This window comes from Osmerus mordax, chromosome 20, assembly GCF_038355195.1.
Source record: "Osmerus mordax isolate fOsmMor3 chromosome 20, fOsmMor3.pri, whole genome shotgun sequence".
Lineage (NCBI taxonomy): Eukaryota > Metazoa > Chordata > Actinopteri > Osmeriformes > Osmeridae > Osmerus > Osmerus mordax.
Window position 1 is genome coordinate 3,689,502 of NC_090069.1, and position 18,472 is coordinate 3,707,973.

The window sequence follows — 18,472 nt, forward strand, 5'->3', positions numbered from 1 at the left end:
TTTAGCTATGGTGTCGCTCTGATGCCTAACAGAAACGAGGCACATCGATACCTGACGTGGAAATTCGGACAATTTAGGGAACTTAAAGCCTTTAAGTTATAGGTAATATGCATGTTTTCGTCTTTCCAATATTGCATTGTAATAAGATCAACTATATCGTAGCAAGCAAGCACGCTTCGGCGCCCTGTCTGTAGACTCTCTAGCAAGCTTGCTAGCTAGCTAACGTAGCTCTCTAGCTAGCCTAGCTGTCACAGACACAGTTAACACAACCTAGTTTAGCTACAGTAGCATGGTATTTATCTATAAACACCATCGTGATAGTCTTCAACCTGCTCATACAGCGTGACCAGATTAATATTCAAAGTTAGTTAACTAACTACCTGACGAGGCCGCCCTAGAACCCTAACACTGTACTTGACACCAATTAAACTTTTTGAATTAGGCTAGCTAAGCTAAGTCAACCTATCTTGCTAGATAACGTCAATGTAATTACCTATTTTGATGTAGCTTAGCTTTAAGTTTTGTTTTGTTTGTTTTGGTGGTTAGTTAAGTGCCAAGTAAATGTAAATGACATGTTGTAACCCGCCTTTACAGACTAGAGGCTGCTATGGCTGCGCCAGTCTTGCAACAACCCAGTTTTTTACTGGTAAGTAATGCTAACTGTTATTGGTAAAATATCAGCTCTTTCTGTTGACAAAATAAAGTTATGAAGTATATTATATTTAAACTCTTTTCAGGCAAACCTGAAAGTTGACTCAACAACCAAGCCTCTCCTTCAGCGTTGCCAAGAATTGGTGAAAGTGATTGATGAGTACCCTGCAAAGGTAACCTCTCCACCATCTTTCAGTGTGAAAAGTGTGTGTGCTCGCACCTTTTGGAAATGTGACAAAACAGCTGCCTATTGTGATTGGTGGAGGTGTCAGAAATGTAACATTTGTAGTTTCAACACAAAGCTCACTGACACTTTTTTTGTCACTCAGCATGTCATCAGCTCACTGTTTGAACCAAATTGAGTGTGTCTGTTTTACCCACCTTAAGGGTTTTATATTCTAAAAACGGTTTACATGATGCTGAGGACAAGCTGTTGTGATACGGCTCTTTAGGAATTGCACCTGATATTCCCATGGCTGGTGGAGACCGTGTTTGGCAGTCTAGACGGCGTGATCGTGGGCTGGAACCTGCGATTCCTGCAAGCACGCAGCAATGAATACAACATTGCAATGGACTTCCTGGATCCCAGGTTGAACTATACTGTTATGATTGGTCTCTTAATGTTGGAGTCGTGTATTTAGCTGATTGTTATAGTTATATCTGGTCAAATATACATAAATGTGTATATTGTGGAGTGCACCACTCCATATTGAAACCATCTGTAAGGCTAAGACATTGAACTCTTTACTTTTTTTCTCTTATCAATTTCAGTGGGCCAATGATGAAACTAGTATACAAACTCCAAGCAGAAGATTACAAGTATGAAATTCCTGTCAGCTATCTACCGGTTGGTACCCTCTCTTTTGAATTTTGTCATATCATTTTTCTATTTGTTATACGTTTAAACTGGTTGGACTGTTCAAAATGTTAAGGCCTGTTCTATGGTGACTGCAGTACTTCATTACAGAAACTGCAGACAATTGATAAACTCTAGAATCTCTTTTGATTCGGTTTTAGGGTCCTGTAAGGGCATCTATACATGAAGGTGTCCTCCCAGATTGCCCGCTTTTTCACAACAAGCTGCAGTTCCCTCTGTCTGGTCTGCTGTCTCTCAGCCTGGCTCTCAGTATCCTTTGTGCTTTCACTCACAAATTAGATAATCACCTTATAAAGCAGATGAATCAACTGGGTGTTTTAACGACTGAAAGTAGTGTTCCTTAACCTTGTGCAGATCCTTTTGAATTTTACATGTTCAACTTGGCCTCAAGTCTTATAACACCAAAGGTAAACGTACACCTTCAACAGAGGAACGATACCGTATATTGTCGAAATGATTTCACAGTAATGTAAGTAATGTTTTTCTCTTAGAACTACCCTCCAGGCCAACTCGTGAGCGCTTCAGACAATGCCTACTTCGTGCTGGTGGACTCTTACCTCAAATACTTCCTTCCCACTGAGGGCAACGTGCCGCCCTCTCCTTTCTCTGACTCCAGGGGCTCTGTTTCTGCACCTGCACCCAGGTAAAAAATCGCAATGATTTATAAACGAGATCAAAAAGGAATCCCCCGTCCTACATCTCACTTGTTTTTGTATTCTTCCAAGGTCACCCTCTGTGCCTTTTGCGGGGTACGGCATCCACAGCACCAGCCTCCTAAAACGCCATATATCCCATCAACCCTGCGTCAACGCTGACCCCGCTGCCCAGGAGATCTGGAGGTCAGAGACTCTATTACAGGTGAGGCACCTTCAAACTAAGTTAGCACTGAATGGGGGGGGGTGGGGGGGGGAAGAGAAAGTTCTAAGATCTAATGTTTGGAAGGTCTGCAGTGAACCGTATGGAAGTATATATTGATTGTGATCCTAGGTGTTTGTAGAGATCTGGCTGCATCATTACTCCCTGGAGATGTATCAGAAGCTCCAGTCCCCCCAGGTGAAGGTAAGAGCCTGACATGTGGGCCTGTCATTCACCCCCCCCCCCCCCCCCCCCCTCACACACCTTCCCTGCGCTGCACACGGCTGATTGTTGACCACAAGCCCACCATGCCCTCCACCAGTCCCTTTCCTCTCCCGTGTCTGCACTAGGGCCCTTGCAGGATTTCAAGTTGAATGTGCCTACCTCCATTCACATCCCTGCAGAGAATGTTAGACACAAGCTATAGGCTGCACTCCTGCATCAAGTTAAGCAACACCCTTACACAAGCAAGGTGGGAGAGGGTATAAATGGCATTATGCTGCTTCTAAGGAGATTCCATCTTTTTTGTATCAACTTTGCACTGGGCATGAGTTGCTTTGGTAGTGCTGGATGTTAGTAGTCCTGAATAAAGCTACAGAATAGTCTTAAGGCATAAAATATAATGTAATCAAGATAATTTTTTATCTTTTGACAATATTTACTTAATTGCATCAGTGTAAAGACTGCATTGATGATTTGGCATGTATTTCTGGTAGTAGTGCATTTGCTTCTTCTCATGACTTGAGCATGCTATCTCTTTGTGGCTCCATCCATTATTCCGGTATATTCTCTGTCTGTTTGGCTGTTTGATGTGTTGGGCTGCTTGGCTTCCAAGAAGCCTAAATCCTAAGGGAAAGCTTTTAAATATCATAGGCTCAATCTATAGCAAAAACCTTTTGCATCCCATATTTTTTTAATTTCTAGAACACTGGCTAGTAAATATGACATACTCATTTGTGTTGTGATTAAAGCAGATTATGAGATGCAGTATCTCCTTTCTCGACCCAAAGAAATTCCCCCCAAAACAACCCTCCAAAAGTCCCAACACGTAGACTTTTCCCCCACCTAAGCCTTAACAACCCCATTAACTCATGTCACGTGTAACCCATGTGTATCGTGTCAGTTAGAGGATATTAACCTCGTAATCCCTCCTGTCTTGGGTGTGGAAAGGGCTACTGCATCGCCCTCAGCTATCATGGCGTAGTGTACCCGTGGTCAATATCTTCTCGATTTTTTTTCTCCCCCCCCTTTCTGTGTTCTTCCATATTCTTTTTTTTTTATACAAAATTCTCCTTTTTGTGAATGCACTCTATCCTTTCCCCCTCCTTTATTGTCATGTTCATCTCCTTCCTGCTGTCCTTCTCTTTCCTCCCTTTCTCTCCTGTTCCTACTGTGTTGTTGTCCCCTCCCCCCCTCACCCCTTCCCTCCTCCCCCTCCCCCGGGTGTGACGGGTCGTACAGCTGGCGCTGCTCCAGTATCGCCTCAGTATGTCCAGCATGCCGTGCCAACCCCTCGCCCCTCCAGGCTCTGGGACCCTCCACACCTACCAAGTACATTTACCTTTACGTTCAGCCCCCAGGGGCCTGCTGGAGGTAAAACTAGGCCACCCAGAGTCATGGGTTAAGGCTGCATTGGAATGGCAGAAAGGTCAACGGTACTTCTCTGAAACGTGATCTCAATTAGCGACGCATAGAGAAATATACTTGGATTTTCGTCCTGGGCCTAAACCGACGAAGTTTCCATACAACCTGAAGTTGGCATAGGGTATTCCAGTTTAGGCTTCAGCCTGTAGAGAAGTATCATTGAATGGGACGTTAACCCTCGAGTGCAGTTTGTGTATTTTGAAGTGTTGAGTTGATTCATCTGTGTGCGTCTTTTCCTTTTTAACGCATGCTTTTTAATGTCCGACGGCGTCGTTGCGCAGTGTGGTTGAGTTTGTGTTTTTCGTCTGTCTCATCTCACATTTCTCTATGAAGAGCAAACACTACTACGCTTTACAGAACATGTTACTTATCCGCCCTTTTAATATATATATATTTTTTGTTGCATTTCAGTTTGGGTTTGTTTTTTTGCGATGTGTACATAGAGATAATTTGTATGGCGGCAGTAGCGAGATGGGTTGAATGCTATTCCGTGCAGCATTAGGAGATGCCGCGATATTAACAGCTGTGGCTTGAAGCGGGGCGGGGGGGGGGGGGTCAGCTGGGGGAAACACGGTTGGCTGCGTGCGGTCGTGGGGAACCCTGTGTAACCGCCCGCTCTTTCAGGAGCCCTTCAGTCCCACAGAGGAGCACGTGCTGGTGGTGCGTCTCCTGGTCAAGCACCTGCACGCCTTCTCCAGCAGCCTGAAGCCCGAGCAGGTCTCCTCCTCCCCCTCGGCCCACTCTCACGCCAGTCCCCTGGAGGAGTTCAAGAGGTCAGACGCCCCCGCCCCGGCCGGACCCATTCGGTTCTCAAGTTTCTGAGGGGAAAAAAAGGGGGGAGATCCGAGCCTTGTTGTTTTGGGTGTCTTCACCATGGCTTTGGCTTGCGTTTCTCCCGGCAGGGTGGTGGTTCAACGTTTCGTCCAGCAGAAGCTCTACGTGTTTCTGCAACACTGCTTCGGCCACTGGCCTCTGGACGCCTCCTTTAGAGCGGTGAGTTTGATGGGTTTGACGTCAACCTTCGTTTGTCCGTTTCCCGTGAAACGTAACCGGATGCTACCCGGATGTAGAGCGTGCCTCAAACCTCTGTACTTGGTCGTAGGTGTTGGAGACGTGGCTTAGCTACATCCAACCGTGGAGGTATACAGGAGAGAAAACCAATCCTCTGACTGACCAAAACAGAAGCGTTCCTGACAAATGGTTAGTTGTCAGAATATGTGAGGCAAACGGTGTTGGAAAAACCGTGATTGTGTTTTTCAAACTATTTAATATTTTTTGGGGAAAAATGCATGCAAGTTATGAAATGTCATTTATCGCTCCGTTTACTTTCCACAGCTTAATCATTTCATGTCTCGCTCTCTCCCAGGGCCTCGTTTGTGCAAGAGAACCTACTCATGTACACAAAGCTCTTTCAGGGCTTCCTCAACAGAGTCATCCGCACAGACTTGGTCAACGTGAAAAATGCTCTGATGGTCTTCAGGGTGGCCAAAGTGTTTGCACAGCCAAACCTAACAGAGATGATCCAGAAAGGTCAGGACCCGCCACAAACATGGGCCGATAAAATACATTTGAAAAGGGAAAAACCTTTTCGATTCCCTCCCTCCCCCTTGAATCGTCTCTCCAGGAGAGCAGTTGTTCCTGGAGCCCGAGCACGTCCTCCACCATCGGCAGCATCGGGTCTTCCTCACGCCAGGCCATGGCGGCAGCTTCCTGTCCGCTCGGCAGCCCGCGGGGACGGACGCCGTGTTCCGGGTGAAGAGCCACGTGTACGGCCTTGAGGGCCAGGACTGCCAGTACAAACAGATGTTTGGCACTGAGCTTAGGGGAGCTGTGAGTGGGATTGGAGTTTGATCCATTCTGATCAAAGTGGTGGTCACCAGTTTTGTTCCTTGAAAAAAAAAAAAAATATATATATATAATAACAATCTGCCTTCATCTTGGTGTAGGTTCTGAAGCTGATCCAGATCATCGCCCAGGCCAGGCAGACCGCCAAGCGGATATCTGACCACTCTGCCGAGGTGGCGTCCAACAACTCGTTCATGTCGTGGTTTGGGATGGGCTCCTCCGACCTCAACAACACCTTCTCGGGTTCAGAGGGGGGGGACGAGACTGGCGAGTGTTTCAAGAAGACTCACGAGTTCTTGGACAGAGCGCTGGAGAACCTCTGTCAGATCTTCAGGGTCAGTTTGCTCTCCGTGAATTTGTGTGAATACCATCTTGATCCAAGTAGTGGGCTCGGTTAAATCTCTGGTCTAATGCTGTTTTGTTGGGATTGAGACTGCAGCTGTTGTCACATACCAGTTCCAGAAGGGACACAACATTTAAATGTCTGTTTTGCTGTACCCCATGATCTAGTTAAACCCTGGACAGCTGTCTCAGCTAATGGCTAACCTTGGATCAGGGCAGGACGACATAAACTCCAGACAGCTGCCAGACTGCATCCAGGGAGAGAATGGACTCATCCTCACAGACCTGGGCCGCATGCAGGTCAAAACGACGATGCATTTATGTCTCCATGATATGCTCCTTGCCTCAAGTTCACGGTTGTTGGAAATGGATTGTTATGAAATTATTTTCTTTGGTGCAGATCATCAATGGACTCCGTAGATTTGAGATCGAGTACCAGGGAGACCCAGAGCTTCAGCCTATCAGAAGCTACGAGAACGCTGTGCTGGTGCGGTTGCTCTTCAGGATCTCCTCGCTGGTGAATGACAGGGTAAGTCATGTGGTTGGAGAAAGGACAGAAATACACATTACAATCTGACACCGATGGCGACCAGTAAGGCCCAGTATGTGATCCGAGCTTCATTTGATCTCTCTAGTTTGGGAATCGCATGGAAGCTCTCTGCTCGCGCCCGGACTTCCTGGGTCGGCTAGGACGCCACTACCTGGCCGGCCCTGTCGCCGGAGCAAGCGGTAGGAGGAAAAGCCCGGTGACACGGCGGACATTGGAGAGGAACCCCCAGCCGCGGCTAAGCATCCGCACGCTAGCCAGCTACAGGACCCTGCTGCTGCTAGTAATGCTGTACGTGATGGGGGCGCTGCTCTCTGTTGGACCCCTGTCCTGCACCTTGCTCATCCTCACTGGGGGGGTTCTCTATGGAGTTCTCCTGACCCTCTTGGGAGATAAACTGAAATCCCACTAGTAGCAGGTCACTCACTGAACTGGCAGCTTGTTCTTTCTTTCTTTTTTGCCTCTGTGCTTTGCAGGGTGTTTTTGCGAAATATTTTTGCAATTTTATCCTTGTAAATACTATTATTGAATTGACTTTCGGATGAAAAAAAAAATTGCATTTTTAGGCCGTTGAAGGAATTTCTTCAGTTGTTTCCATTTTACCGAAGGATTGCAAAATTCTTAATAAAATATCAAATGAACCGTTGTAATTTCCTAGTCCAACATGTGTCGCATTTTGTTAATCCCACATTGAAACCAAGTAAATAAACTGCCTAGTGCTATTACTGTCGGGACACTTTATGACGATGTATGTGTTGTTCTAGTACTGTATGAGATAAAGCAGCACTCAGGAGAAACGATTTCGGCATTCCACTGCACTGAAGCCAGCGGTTCGATAAACGCCGTTGTGTTTCAGGATAGGGGAATATACTGTAAAATACAGTGATCCATGGTTTACGAAAGGGATTGTGGTGTCATGAGCAGAGGGATTATGATTTAAAATTGCCTGATTACTGTATTGAACTTTAAAATGCAGTCGTCTGCGAAAACATGTTGCCTTGGCAACGTTGTAGCTATGTGTTTTGCGCATGTCCATTTAGCCAACAACATAGCTAACCAACTACTGCTGTCAGTGTCATATCAGACAGCTAAATTAGCTACTTAAAACTAGTTTAGATTTTTTTAATCATTACTGTGGATTCGGAGGTGAACCAAGCGAAACTGAGTGGTGAGATGTCTGTTCAGAGTTGCGCGCAGTAGCTCTAACTAGACTAACTAACTTTATTGGCTAGCAGTTAGGCTACTGTAGCCAGTTCCAAGTCGATGTTAAAATTTCCTTGATTCTCTAGTCCAGTTCTAACGATAACACTAGTAGCAATGTCAAGCAACAGTCTTCCACCTTTACGAAATTTGCCTCACTGGACCCGAGTAGGATGCCTTGACAAGACTTTCGTTCCCCGACCTTCACCGGTCAAACATTTGCACTCGCTGATCGACCCACCCTCATCGGAACGAGGGGTAGAGGTTTCAACTCACAGCGACATGGATACCCGCGTTTTGTCGCTCCAGAGAAATATTCAGTTCCTGCAGCTGCAACACAAGGACACGCTTCAGAAACTCCATGGAGAAATAGACGACCTGAGACGGGAAAATAAAGGTGGGGTCAAGCTGGATCTGACGACCAACTGCTAGAAATGTATTCCCGAATTTCATAACAGCTTGGTAGCAAAAAAGTTAATTATTCATTACAAATTAAAAAGTTATGTTGTTCTTTAACTTTGCATATTTTGATTTACATGATTGAATCCCATAATCTAATTTTTTTTATAACTTGTTCCTGTGTTGTGATACAACGATCGTTGATACATCACTGATCTGGGGCCAGTTGCATAAAAATCATGCAACTCCTGCTGCAGTGAGTGCATAGCAAGATAGGGTGGGGGCCATACATGGTTGAAATACGGATTCAAACGGAATCAGTAGTTGTAGTTCACATAAATGTCTATTTTTTTAAAAACATTTTTCATACAATCTTTCTGAGGATGAGACAATGCTGACTGTGTGATACTCTATATAGTGGTTGCGTGGCAACACTGGGTTATTGAATGAGGAAAATGAATGGATGGTGACTGTTTCACTGTTGGGGGTAAGGGGGTGCTGTATCACTTTACAGGACAGACAACAAGCTTCTCCATGTCACCTCAGTATTCAACCACCAGCCAAGAGATTTTTCAATCCAGATAAAGAGAACCTGCTTGTCTATCTTCACTCAGTGAGAGCAGTGAGGCATCCCCGCGTCGAGACTCTCGAAGAGATTACCAGAGGTCACGTGAGATGTGTTGCGTGAAATGTGTAGGCTCGGACATGACGTTACTTACGCTTCTTTACAGATTTGCAGTATAAGATGATCATGGAGACGCCAAAGTCGTGCCGAAAAGGTAGGCAGTGTCTTTTTCTCTTTCTACTATTTGGGCTTTAGTTACAGCATGGTTAGGACACTTATGTCTACATGGGATTTGCTGATGTAATATTTGCTATTTGTTTAGTTTAATTTGTCTGATCTAAAATCAAGTTAATCAGATTTCCTCTTGGGCCTGACTGACATATTGTAGTCAGTCAAACTAAACGACATTGTATTATGCCTTTCTTTCAACACAGACCAGTTTGCTATAAAAGTAGATAAGCGATGAAAGTAGATTTATCCACACACACATCATACAGTGTTATCCTTAGGAACCAGTCGTCGGGCCACAAGGCCACCAACACAGGGCAGTGAGGCCTATAAAGGGTTCTACCAGGAGCAGGCTCTGCAAGACACACGGCCCTCACAGGACCCATGTCACAGGTACCCACCACCCCCTGCAGAGAGACACCGACCGACTGACGCCTATCAGTATTCTGCCTCATTAAACCTCTAGTAGCAATGTCATTATGTCCAAATTCAGTCGACGGATATAGAATGGACCTTACATTTATTTACCATCGATTAGTTACAACTCTGATTCTTTTTTGGGTTAACAAGGGGATTCTCAGGGAGTTTCCTAAATGAAAAGTCTCTCCAGATTTAGCTGGGAATTCTACAGTTAGGACCCTTACAGTTAGTATAGAAAGCATGTTGTCTTTCCTGCCCCCCTGGAGCAGCCTTGGCGATTGCGGTGAGACCCAAGGACCCCCCAGGCAGGAATACAAGCCGGAGTTGAGGGGGGGCCTCATCACTTCCCTGCAGCCCCTCCGCATCCACAGCAGCCCCGCACACCCCCCCCGTGCCCCCACCCTGCAGGAGTGCGAGATCATCATACGTCAGCTGTACAATGCCAACAGTGTGCAGTCTCAGGAGGTAGGTACACTACGCCGACACGTGCATGCACGGACTGTGCGGAGCGGCTATTTTTTCCGAGCCGTTTCCGTGGGCGGATATGTCATACATGGGTCCAGCGACGGCGTGGTTTTGCCTTCTAGATCATACGCGTAAAGGCTGTTCTCAGAGACATCGTATTCAACAAGAAAATCACTCCTGAGAACTACATACTGACCAAGTCCTACCTCGCTGATGGCACAAGGTATGAACAGCACAATCTCTGCCTTCAGACACAACTGATGGGAGTGATTTAGACATTTATTTGGATGTCATGTTTTGTCTCCTATTAAGAGCCGAAACAGAGAAGTTTCCTCAGCTAGCTCTTCAACCACAGCCCAAGAAAACGTAGGTGAAATCCTGCTACGTGCTATCTCTCACTTCATGAACAGAAATCACCAGGTTTTTTTGTTTTTGAGTTTGTTTTTTAAGCGGTTGTTCTTGATTTCCCTTTGAAGGTCTAGTTCCCAGGTCCGGGTGGCAGAGAGAGTGATCCTTCCAGCCCTCAAACAAAGCCTGAACTCCAGCATCGCTGAGAGGCAGAAGAGGGCTCAGGCTGTCCAAAGAAGCCGCTTGAGGAACACACTGCACTAAAAAGGAACGCACTGCAGGACTGAAGAACCATTGCCCAAGATAACTCTTTCACAGCCATTTAAAACCACAACCAGCTAGATGTGAGCTACCACACCGTGACAATAAAGTATTTCTGTCTACCAACATCACAAATTCATAGAAATGCCGTTTTTACCGTCACGATTTCATAAAGGGACAGGTAAACAGAAAATTATTTATTCATAACAAAAGACAAATTCCTTTAAGATTATATATATATACACAAACACTTCAAAGCTTTACACAGCAAAAGTGTTGAGTTATGCGTTACACATTTTCCTTTCCTCCCAAATCCAAACAGTTTATCCCATTCATGAACACCGAATTCAGTATCCGTATCAATTCATGTTGCAACAGCGCCCTCTTGTGGTAGAGAAGGTCCAATGCTCCTGGAGTGCGGACAAATTCCACTCCTATGTCCAGTTTATACAGTTCAGTTCAGTAAAGGTAGGGCATCAAGAAAAAAGTCTGGGGGGGGGGGGGGGTATGTGTTGAGCCTCTAAGCCGCAGACAGACAGGCCTGTCTCACGCTCTGTGCCCAGGTATTCAGCAGCGCCGTCACCGAGTGCTTGTCCGGAAGCTGCAGCAACTTGGACGTCATGTACTTGTGGACGTTCTGAAGGAAAGAGTTTGCCCCTGGAAAGCCCACACGAGAAATGAATCAACCTAGCACGCTGCTTGGGTCTTTTAAAAGTTTGGGTCGTTTTAAAAAGGGACAAGAAACCATGTTTACGAGGGGGTTCGGGGAGTGCCAGGGACTTACCATACTGCTGTCCGTCATCGGCCCACTGAGGACTCTGGTCGGGGTAGTCTGCCGGGATGCTGAGCTGGAGGGGTGGCACACTGGGAAGGTTCTTGTCGTCTACACAGGGAGAGCACAACCAGTCAGTGGTGGGACTCGTGTGTCTGGAGGCTGTTTGCTGACACAGGGATCTCAACTGGGTTCATAAGAAAAGGTCAAACTGTTTAAAGTAGCTCGGAGTCTGAAACAAGGCTGCATCTTTGCATCACGGAGCTCTACGATCGGAACAAGCTTTTCCTCTGCTGTGTCTTACGTTGACATTACATTTCGTCATTTAGCAGACGCTCTTATCCAGGGCGACTTACAGTAAGTACAGGGACATTCCCCCCCCCCCGAGGCAAGTAGGGTGAAGCGCCTTGCCCAAGGACACCGTCATTTTTAACGGCCGGGAATCGAACCGGCAACCTTCTGATTAATAGCCCGATTCCCTAACCGCTCAGCCGTGGGCTCACCTAGTTTGCAGATGAGGTGCACGGTGCCGTTGTTGCTGCAGAACGAGGGGTCGAGGTTGACGAGGAACTTGGAGTTGAGGCGAGCCACTTCCCCTTGCAGGATGTTGGGGATGGTCTGGCGGTCGTCCTCTTCGTGTTTCCTCTTCCGGGCCGCGATAATAGGCCCGCTGTGGACAGGAAGCGGGTACAGATGAGGATCGGAAGCACATTGTGGCAGGGGGCTGTAGTTTTGTGCAGTCATATTTAGGACGGTACTGTGTACACATTATTCCATAGTAGCCAGGAAGTATTCACAGGGGGGGACCTTTTACACGGTCTCACATATGCCGTGTGCATCTATTAGACATTAACGACGGTATATTGTTAGTCATGTGTTTTTCATTTCCATACCTAGGAAACAAGTCAAGCGTGCGGTGTGTTTGTAAGGGGGGAATGCTCTGGCAGCGCTTACGTAATGGGCGGTCCGTGGATGGCGGTCATGGCGGGGGCGAAGGTGCGGTACAGGGAATGGTTGAAGACAGGCGAGCGGATGTTAGCCATGACGGCATCCAGCAGGGGCTGGCACAGGTACTGTTGCTTGGTGCAGGGCACAGGCGGAGGGGGTGGTGTGGGCTACGGGTGGGGGGGGGGGAGGACGGAGGACGGGACACACACCATTTCATCACTTTCCGTAATACTTTACTTTGATTCCTTCGGTGGAGTAGATCATGCATTCACACCCCTTGCCATTACAAGAGGTCAACGACTAAACGGACTTTTCCCCAAATGTCCCCAAAAAGCGTGAGGGCATGCCTACCACAGCCATGTCGTTTTTCAGTTTCTCCAGGGCTATCTCGCACTTCTGTAAAGTCTTCAGAGGACACCTAGTGAGGGAACAGAAACATGAGTACCGTCCAGACGTGGGCACGACTCCCCAAAAGACGAGCGCGTGACCAACATGGACGCTCTACCTCGTGTTGGGGTCCGTCAGGATGTTCAGAAGACTCTTCATCTTACTCAGGTCCTTCTTCCTGTCTGCGGGGTCACATGGGGGGAGGGGAGAGATACGTGACGACGACACGATAACAGACGGCAGACCGAATCGGTCCCGAGGTGCAACGGCCAACAAAATACCTTCATTCTTGTCGATCTTGTTGATCATCCTGCGTAAGGGCTCGATGTACTTGGAGAGCTGTTTGAGCTTCTCCATGTACTGCTGGTCCTCGAGGGACGTGGCCCCCGCAGGGCTCATCACCGAGCCGGGGTTGCCTTAGCACCAGGGAACAGCAGCAAACCACCATTAGTTCAACGGGTCATTAGTAACCAGGTCCATGTCGATCGGTTAGGAGTGCTGGGCTTGGTACCTGGGGTGTTGAGGGGTCCAGGGGAGGGAACCCCATAGTTCTGGGGGGTGCGTGCCGTGGCTGGGCTCTGAGAGGGCTGGGGGGAGGGGCTGGGTTGGAAGCCCCCCGGCGAGGGGGTGGGGCCAGAACTGCAATGATGGAACACAAAGGGTTGGGGGTCGAGTGCCCACGGGTCCGAGGTCGCGCGCCGCGGGAGGTCGTTGGGGTTCATTCGCAGGGGAAATCGCAGGGTGATTTTTGTGAGAACTGGTGGGGCTTACCTGACTGAGTTGGGCTGGGAGGTCGGGGGCTGGGGTGAGGGCTGGGGAGGGGGGGGCATCGACTGAGGTGTCTGCACCTGCACTGGGGAGGGCGATGACATCATTTGGTGGGGCGGAACCTGTGAAAGCGGGGCGGAGATAACAGAATTAGGGGCTCATTTACGGACCAACCAATCACAGGAGATCCCACAGGTGGGTCCAAGTCTTCCATTTGCTAGGAGCAGGGTCACATGGCAACCTGAAGACAATGTTATTTATATTTTGTTTAAACATGACATATAACTTCACGCGAACCAGATGAGTACCTAGTGAGGAAAAAAAAAGAGATTGACTTATAGATACTTACCATTCAGGACTTAGTAGGCCAGCTTCCTAAAAAAAAAAACATTTCTATACAAATAAGCGTAGGTACAATATGAGGCTCTCTCAATCCATTTAGACCATTTGCAGGATGAAAAAAAAAAAACCTTGCCATCATCTACAGCATAGAGAAAGTGGAGTTTGGGTGGGTAGAAAGGGGAAAAGCAAGGGTGCGCGGGGAGGAGTGGCCATGGGGGAGGCCATGGGGGACGTCATGGGCACCACAGGCAGGCAGCCAATGGGGGGGGGGGGGGGGGGAGAGGACTGAGGTCGGGTTGGGGGTGGGCAGACGAGTGACTCTACCCTGGTGTAAATACCTGTGGCATTTGCTGTCCTCCCATGGCAGCAGAGTTGGGGGGTATGGTGGGGATCGGGGCCGCGCGGGGCAACCGAGGTGGAATTTGCATCCCAGGGCGCGTCATCATCTTTGGAGGAGGAGGAGAGGGGGACAACAGACATGTCACAGGCGAAAAACAAGAAAAGGCAGCGCGTCAGCGGAGATGAAGCACATGCCCACACACGGCACAGGCGCTCGGACACACGCTGCACACAGGCTCGCGAGGGCATGCCTGTTCTATTGGTTTATATTCGCGCACAAATAACTCTTGAGCCACGTGGTTACAGTCCTCTCTCCCAGAGTGAGAGAGAGAGGGGGGGGGGAAGCAAGCAGCGTCGCCAAACATGTAGCACTCTGGGGGTCGTGAGGACAGAAAGAAAAATGGTTGCTATGACAATGATTCTGAGGCCTGTCACTGCCACGGTTTTCAAAATAAAAGCATGAAGAGCACATGGGGGGGGGGGGGGGGACTGTTTGAATTTAACCTTTACGTTTTCAGTCAAATCGCAATTGCGCTGGTTAATTGGCGAGACAGCTGGGGCAGTCCCCCAACGATCCATGATGTCATTTCCTTCTGACGATAGCACTGGAAGATGCAGTTGAGTGGAGCGAGATGCCGTCTGTGTTGTGCATTAAAGGGCGAAGCCGGCATGCAGTTGCAACATTCAATGCGTGGTCATGCATCCATGGAGGGGGAATGGGACATGGGTCTGCCCTCTTTAAGAGATACCATTGGGGAGAGGATAAAGTGATTTTGGGGGGGGGGGGGGGGGGGGGTGTTCTAACTGGAGGTGAGGTAAAAAGGGGTGTGGGGAGTGGACTGAGGGATTTCTAGTTTAACACAGGGGTAAGGGGGTTTTGAAGAGGATACACTCAAACCCAGGCCAGGGTATACCTCACTTCTGGTTGGGGTAATAAGCAAAAGTGCTGAAAAAGCAAGTCTGCACCAAACGTTAGGGAATACCAAGGCAACACACACCCTGTTACCGACAACCTGGCATGATCCAATGCTAATGACTATACACACGAGGTCTTCATAACCACAATACAGTAGTAACACATCTGATCTGACCCTTTGAGCACACGTATTTCATAGAGCGTGCTCCCAAGAGGTCTGAAAGCATGCATTCACTCGAGGCTGGACTGCGACTAGTCCAGCCTCGAGTGAATGCATGCACCCCCTTCCCCCCCACCCCACACACCCCACCTCTTACCTGGCCGGGTGCGCCTGCTGCAGCTAGCTGGGCCTGGGCGGCTGCCTGCTGTGCTGCCTGCTGGGCCTGTGCTGCCTGCTGGGCCTGTTGTGCCTGCTGCTGCTGCTGCAATGCTGCTCTAGCCTGGCCACACACACACACGTAGACATAGACACACACACACATACAGCACAAAGGCAGGAAGGGAAGCAAGCAAGCAGAGGGGTGTGTAAAAAAAAAAGACTGAAGCCGACTGCCGTAATCGAGGGTTGTGTCTGATTCAAACCTCCAGAAGAGTTTGCCTGTGACAGCGTGTTACGGTGTTAGGCTTTCGCCTTCCTCACAGCTCCCCCTCTGCTTTACCTGCAAAGCTTGGATCTTGAGCTGCTGTTGCTGCTGCTGCTGCTGCTGCAAGGTGCCGATGGGGACATGCTGGGCGGGGGGCAGCTGGCCAGCCAGGGACTGGGGCACCATGCCCTGCTGCTGCTGCTGGGCGTGGGGGGGCATCTGGCCCGCTTGAGGCTGGGACTGGGCCTGAACCTGCTGCTGCTGCTGCTGCTGTTGGACCATGTGCTGGATGGAATGGGCTTGGGCCTGCGCTTGGGCCTGCGCTTGGGCCTGGGCTTGGGCTTGTGCTTGAGCCTGCGCTTGGGCCTGGGCTTGGGCCTGGGCATGCTGCTGTTGGAGTTGTTGGAGCTGAGCTATCTGCTGTTGTTGCTGCATCCTTGCTGGGTGCATCTGAAGAGGGAAGAGGGGTTTGGCGTGTCAGTAGTGCAGAACCGTGACGCATGCTTTCAAGCCTTAAAACTACAGTGGTCTACCCATCCCCATACCTGGTTCTGTTGTTGCTGGTTCTGAGCCTGCTGCTGCTGGTTCTGGAGTTGCTGGTTCTGATGATGTTGTTGCTGCTGCTGCTGTAACTGCTGAAGCTTCAGTTGCTGTTGCTGCTGCACCTGGAACTGCTGTTGGATGGTCTGCTGCTGCATGGCCGACTGCTGCTGTTGCTGCATGCTATTCTGTTGCTGCTGCTGCTGCTGCTGCTGCATGGCCGACTGTTGTTGCTGTGCCTGGAACTGCTGGAACTGGATGGACTGTTGTTGCTGTTGGGCCTGCTGTTGGGCCATCTGCTGCATCTGCTGTATCTGCCCTGGGCCTCCTACAACAGGGCAAGGGAGGACATCAGAGGAACACCTCAATCCAGCTGAGAATATTGGAAACGCAGGAAGAGGAAGGCACAGCCGGCACTGTGCATTTGAATGGTGTCCGACAATGAATAGTCTGAAAGGCCGTTTCAATCAAAAATTAAGTGGCCCTTGCCTTAAGTGCCAAGTATCAAACATGTATTGATTTGAAAACTGGAAGAAAAAAAAGAGAGGAAAACTTGAGAAATATGGGGAAACGTTCACTTCAAGGAGAGACACTCACTGGCTTGAGGGTTGACAGCCACCCCTGCCATGGCATGCTGCCCCATCTGCATCTGCCCCATGGCCCCCATGCCACTCATAGGCACCCCAGTCGGGCGAGGTCCCATGCCGATGCCAGCTGGACCCCCTCCGAGCCCAGTCAGGTTAGTCAGGGCATTCATTGGATCTAGCAAAAAGTACATAACAAACATAGCAAAAAAATACATGCTGAAACCATTCATCATTAGGTATTCAAACACTCAACATTAGAGGGCATGTACTGAAAATGGTATGTGCAGTGTGCATCAACTCACCTGGACCTCCCTGTGCCTTTTTATCTGTAAGAAAAGCAGATTCATTTGAAATAAACTATAAAGCTATTCAGCAGCTGTCAAGAGACATAAATAAATCAAATGAATGCATATGGAAACGCTAATACTTACGTATGTCTCTGAAGTGTATGATCAGCCTTGCCACCAGAGACAAATATTCTTCCTGTCAGGGATATGAAATTAATAACGCCACTGAGCAGTTATGTGGCTATGCTGTTGTGATATCGTGTTGATATATGATGATACCTTGTTAATCTATTTTTAGATAATGACTACACAACACCATAATAAATCATTACTATAAGCTTTTTAACTTACTCTCGATTTGGCTTTTAGGTAAACATGGTTCTCCATCTCATTGCTGGACTTTGTGTGCGCAGTTCCAGCCTTTCTCATTGCCTCATCGCTGAAGAAAGAGGTGTTTTATAAGTGGGTCTTATTGTGAACGTTACCGTATTGCATAGAATAACCATTGCTAACGTTATCCGTCACTTTTTATATATATATATATATATACACTCCCAAAACCATAGAGCTACACGAATCCAGAAAATGATTCATCGCAACGTTTGCTAACTCGTTGGCTACCGTTTTACCCCCTTGTAGTACTAGATAGCTAGCACACCTATAAACTCATAGCTATACCATTAATTAACCTCGTTTAATAAACTCAAAAATGTATCTAGATATCTGCGGTACTTAAACACAAGTTGTGTTGCTTACAACTAGCCTAGCGGCCTGAGACATGAACCGCTGACATGCTAGATTCTAAAGCTAGCATTTCAAAAGGCTAGGTGAAGTACATAACCAGCTGGTCGACTACAATATTAGCTTGATAGGCTAACACTAGATAGCCCTTTCAAGCTAGCTCACTCGCTAGCAAGCCACTAAGAAAGTTGGAACGAAAAGCTAGCTAGCTAGTTAGTTATTTTAACAGTTATAATAATGTAGCTAACATTTTGCTAATTGCAATGTGTTCTTACATTTGTGCCACAACTTTCTGTCGGAAAGCAGGGCTTCTCCAGTCACTATCTGGTCCTGGGACATCCATTGCAGCATTGATCGCTATGCTAGCGGTATGCTATCCAAGTGTTACTACGACATTGCTTACTAGCTAGCTTCACTGGTACCGTGAAGCCAGCGCCAATATTGGTTTTCGGATTTTCAAAATAAAAGTATATTCATAGTGACATTATTAACTTGATGTACAGTCACTGAGATTAGCGTTTTAACAGTTTTGTGACCATCAGCTAAAATATGTTAATTCGTTAATTTCAGCCCTCCACATTGAGAATATTCTGCTGTCACTTAAGACATATACA

General features: G+C 47.9%; 3 protein-coding genes across 9 annotated transcripts; 2 read left to right on the forward strand and 1 right to left on the reverse strand.

Moving 5' to 3' along the window:
• Positions 1 to 7,411, forward strand: smpd4 (sphingomyelin phosphodiesterase 4). 5 transcript variants are annotated; one of them, XM_067258256.1, is made up of 20 exons: positions 1 to 102; positions 595 to 646; positions 738 to 824; positions 1,104 to 1,240; positions 1,423 to 1,498; positions 1,669 to 1,777; positions 1,883 to 1,935; positions 2,020 to 2,171; positions 2,254 to 2,386; positions 2,516 to 2,587; positions 3,845 to 3,976; positions 4,652 to 4,800; positions 4,930 to 5,020; positions 5,130 to 5,227; positions 5,394 to 5,557; positions 5,652 to 5,857; positions 5,974 to 6,207; positions 6,383 to 6,514; positions 6,615 to 6,743; positions 6,850 to 7,411. In XM_067258256.1, the coding sequence occupies exons 2-20, from the start codon at positions 608 to 610 to the stop codon at positions 7,171 to 7,173; spliced, it is 2,517 nt and encodes an 838-aa protein (XP_067114357.1). In that variant the 5' UTR covers positions 1 to 102; positions 595 to 607; the 3' UTR covers positions 7,174 to 7,411. The 5 variants fall into 5 exon arrangements, with proteins under 5 accessions (XP_067114357.1, XP_067114359.1, XP_067114358.1 ...); XM_067258258.1 differs by having other exon boundaries at positions 3,845 to 3,934; XM_067258257.1 differs by having other exon boundaries at positions 2,516 to 2,581.
• Positions 7,412 to 8,228: 817 nt separating this feature from the next.
• Positions 8,229 to 10,744, forward strand: si:ch211-222n4.2 (uncharacterized protein LOC101885505 homolog). Its single transcript, XM_067258631.1, has 7 exons — positions 8,229 to 8,358; positions 9,092 to 9,139; positions 9,435 to 9,546; positions 9,840 to 10,038; positions 10,161 to 10,261; positions 10,351 to 10,404; positions 10,515 to 10,744. The coding sequence occupies exons 1-7, from the start codon at positions 8,244 to 8,246 to the stop codon at positions 10,648 to 10,650; spliced, it is 765 nt and encodes a 254-aa protein (XP_067114732.1). The 5' UTR covers positions 8,229 to 8,243; the 3' UTR covers positions 10,651 to 10,744.
• An 87-nt stretch (positions 10,745 to 10,831) lies between these two features.
• med15 (mediator complex subunit 15) lies at positions 10,832 to 18,257 on the reverse strand. 3 transcript variants are annotated; one of them, XM_067258178.1, is made up of 18 exons: positions 18,134 to 18,257; positions 17,469 to 17,556; positions 17,262 to 17,313; positions 17,133 to 17,156; positions 16,841 to 17,005; positions 16,249 to 16,571; positions 15,779 to 16,153; positions 15,437 to 15,559; positions 14,203 to 14,310; positions 13,526 to 13,644; positions 13,266 to 13,393; positions 13,036 to 13,170; positions 12,873 to 12,936; positions 12,719 to 12,785; positions 12,374 to 12,534; positions 11,923 to 12,089; positions 11,432 to 11,530; positions 10,832 to 11,304 (listed from the first exon to the last, which is right to left on the reverse strand). In XM_067258178.1, the coding sequence occupies exons 1-18, from the start codon at positions 18,199 to 18,201 to the stop codon at positions 11,168 to 11,170; spliced, it is 2,403 nt and encodes an 800-aa protein (XP_067114279.1). In that variant the 5' UTR covers positions 18,202 to 18,257; the 3' UTR covers positions 10,832 to 11,167. The 3 variants fall into 3 exon arrangements, with proteins under 3 accessions (XP_067114279.1, XP_067114281.1, XP_067114280.1); XM_067258180.1 differs by lacking the exon at positions 15,437 to 15,559; XM_067258179.1 differs by lacking the exon at positions 14,203 to 14,310.
• Between the last annotated feature and the right edge of the window lie 215 nt (positions 18,258 to 18,472).

What these genes read in the sequence shown, in the direction of transcription:
- smpd4 (XM_067258256.1), top strand. Translation starts at nt 608, where the DNA reads ATGGCTGCGCCAGTCTTGCAACAACCCAGTTTTTTACTG. An exon ending in TTGATGAGTACCCTGCAAAG is followed by an intron (nt 825 to 1,103) that starts GTAACCTCTCCA and finishes ACGGCTCTTTAG; the next exon opens with GAATTGCACCTGATATTCCC. An exon ending in CAGACCTGGGCCGCATGCAG is followed by an intron (nt 6,515 to 6,614) that starts GTCAAAACGACG and finishes TCTTTGGTGCAG; the next exon opens with ATCATCAATGGACTCCGTAG.
- si:ch211-222n4.2 (XM_067258631.1), top strand. Translation starts at nt 8,244, where the DNA reads ATGGATACCCGCGTTTTGTCGCTCCAGAGAAATATTCAGTTCCTGCAG. An exon ending in CCTGAGACGGGAAAATAAAG is followed by an intron (nt 8,359 to 9,091) that starts GTGGGGTCAAGC and finishes GCTTCTTTACAG; the next exon opens with ATTTGCAGTATAAGATGATC. An exon ending in TACCTCGCTGATGGCACAAG is followed by an intron (nt 10,262 to 10,350) that starts GTATGAACAGCA and finishes TCTCCTATTAAG; the next exon opens with AGCCGAAACAGAGAAGTTTC.
- med15 (XM_067258178.1), bottom strand. Translation starts at nt 18,201, where the DNA reads ATGGATGTCCCAGGACCAGATAGTGACTGGAGAAGCCCTGCTTTCCGA. An exon ending in TCAAGATCCAAGCTTTGCAG is followed by an intron (nt 15,560 to 15,778) that starts GTAAAGCAGAGG and finishes GTGTGTGGCCAG; the next exon opens with GCTAGAGCAGCATTGCAGCA. An exon ending in TGAAAAACGACATGGCTGTG is followed by an intron (nt 12,535 to 12,718) that starts GTAGGCATGCCC and finishes CCCCACCCGTAG; the next exon opens with CCCACACCACCCCCTCCGCC.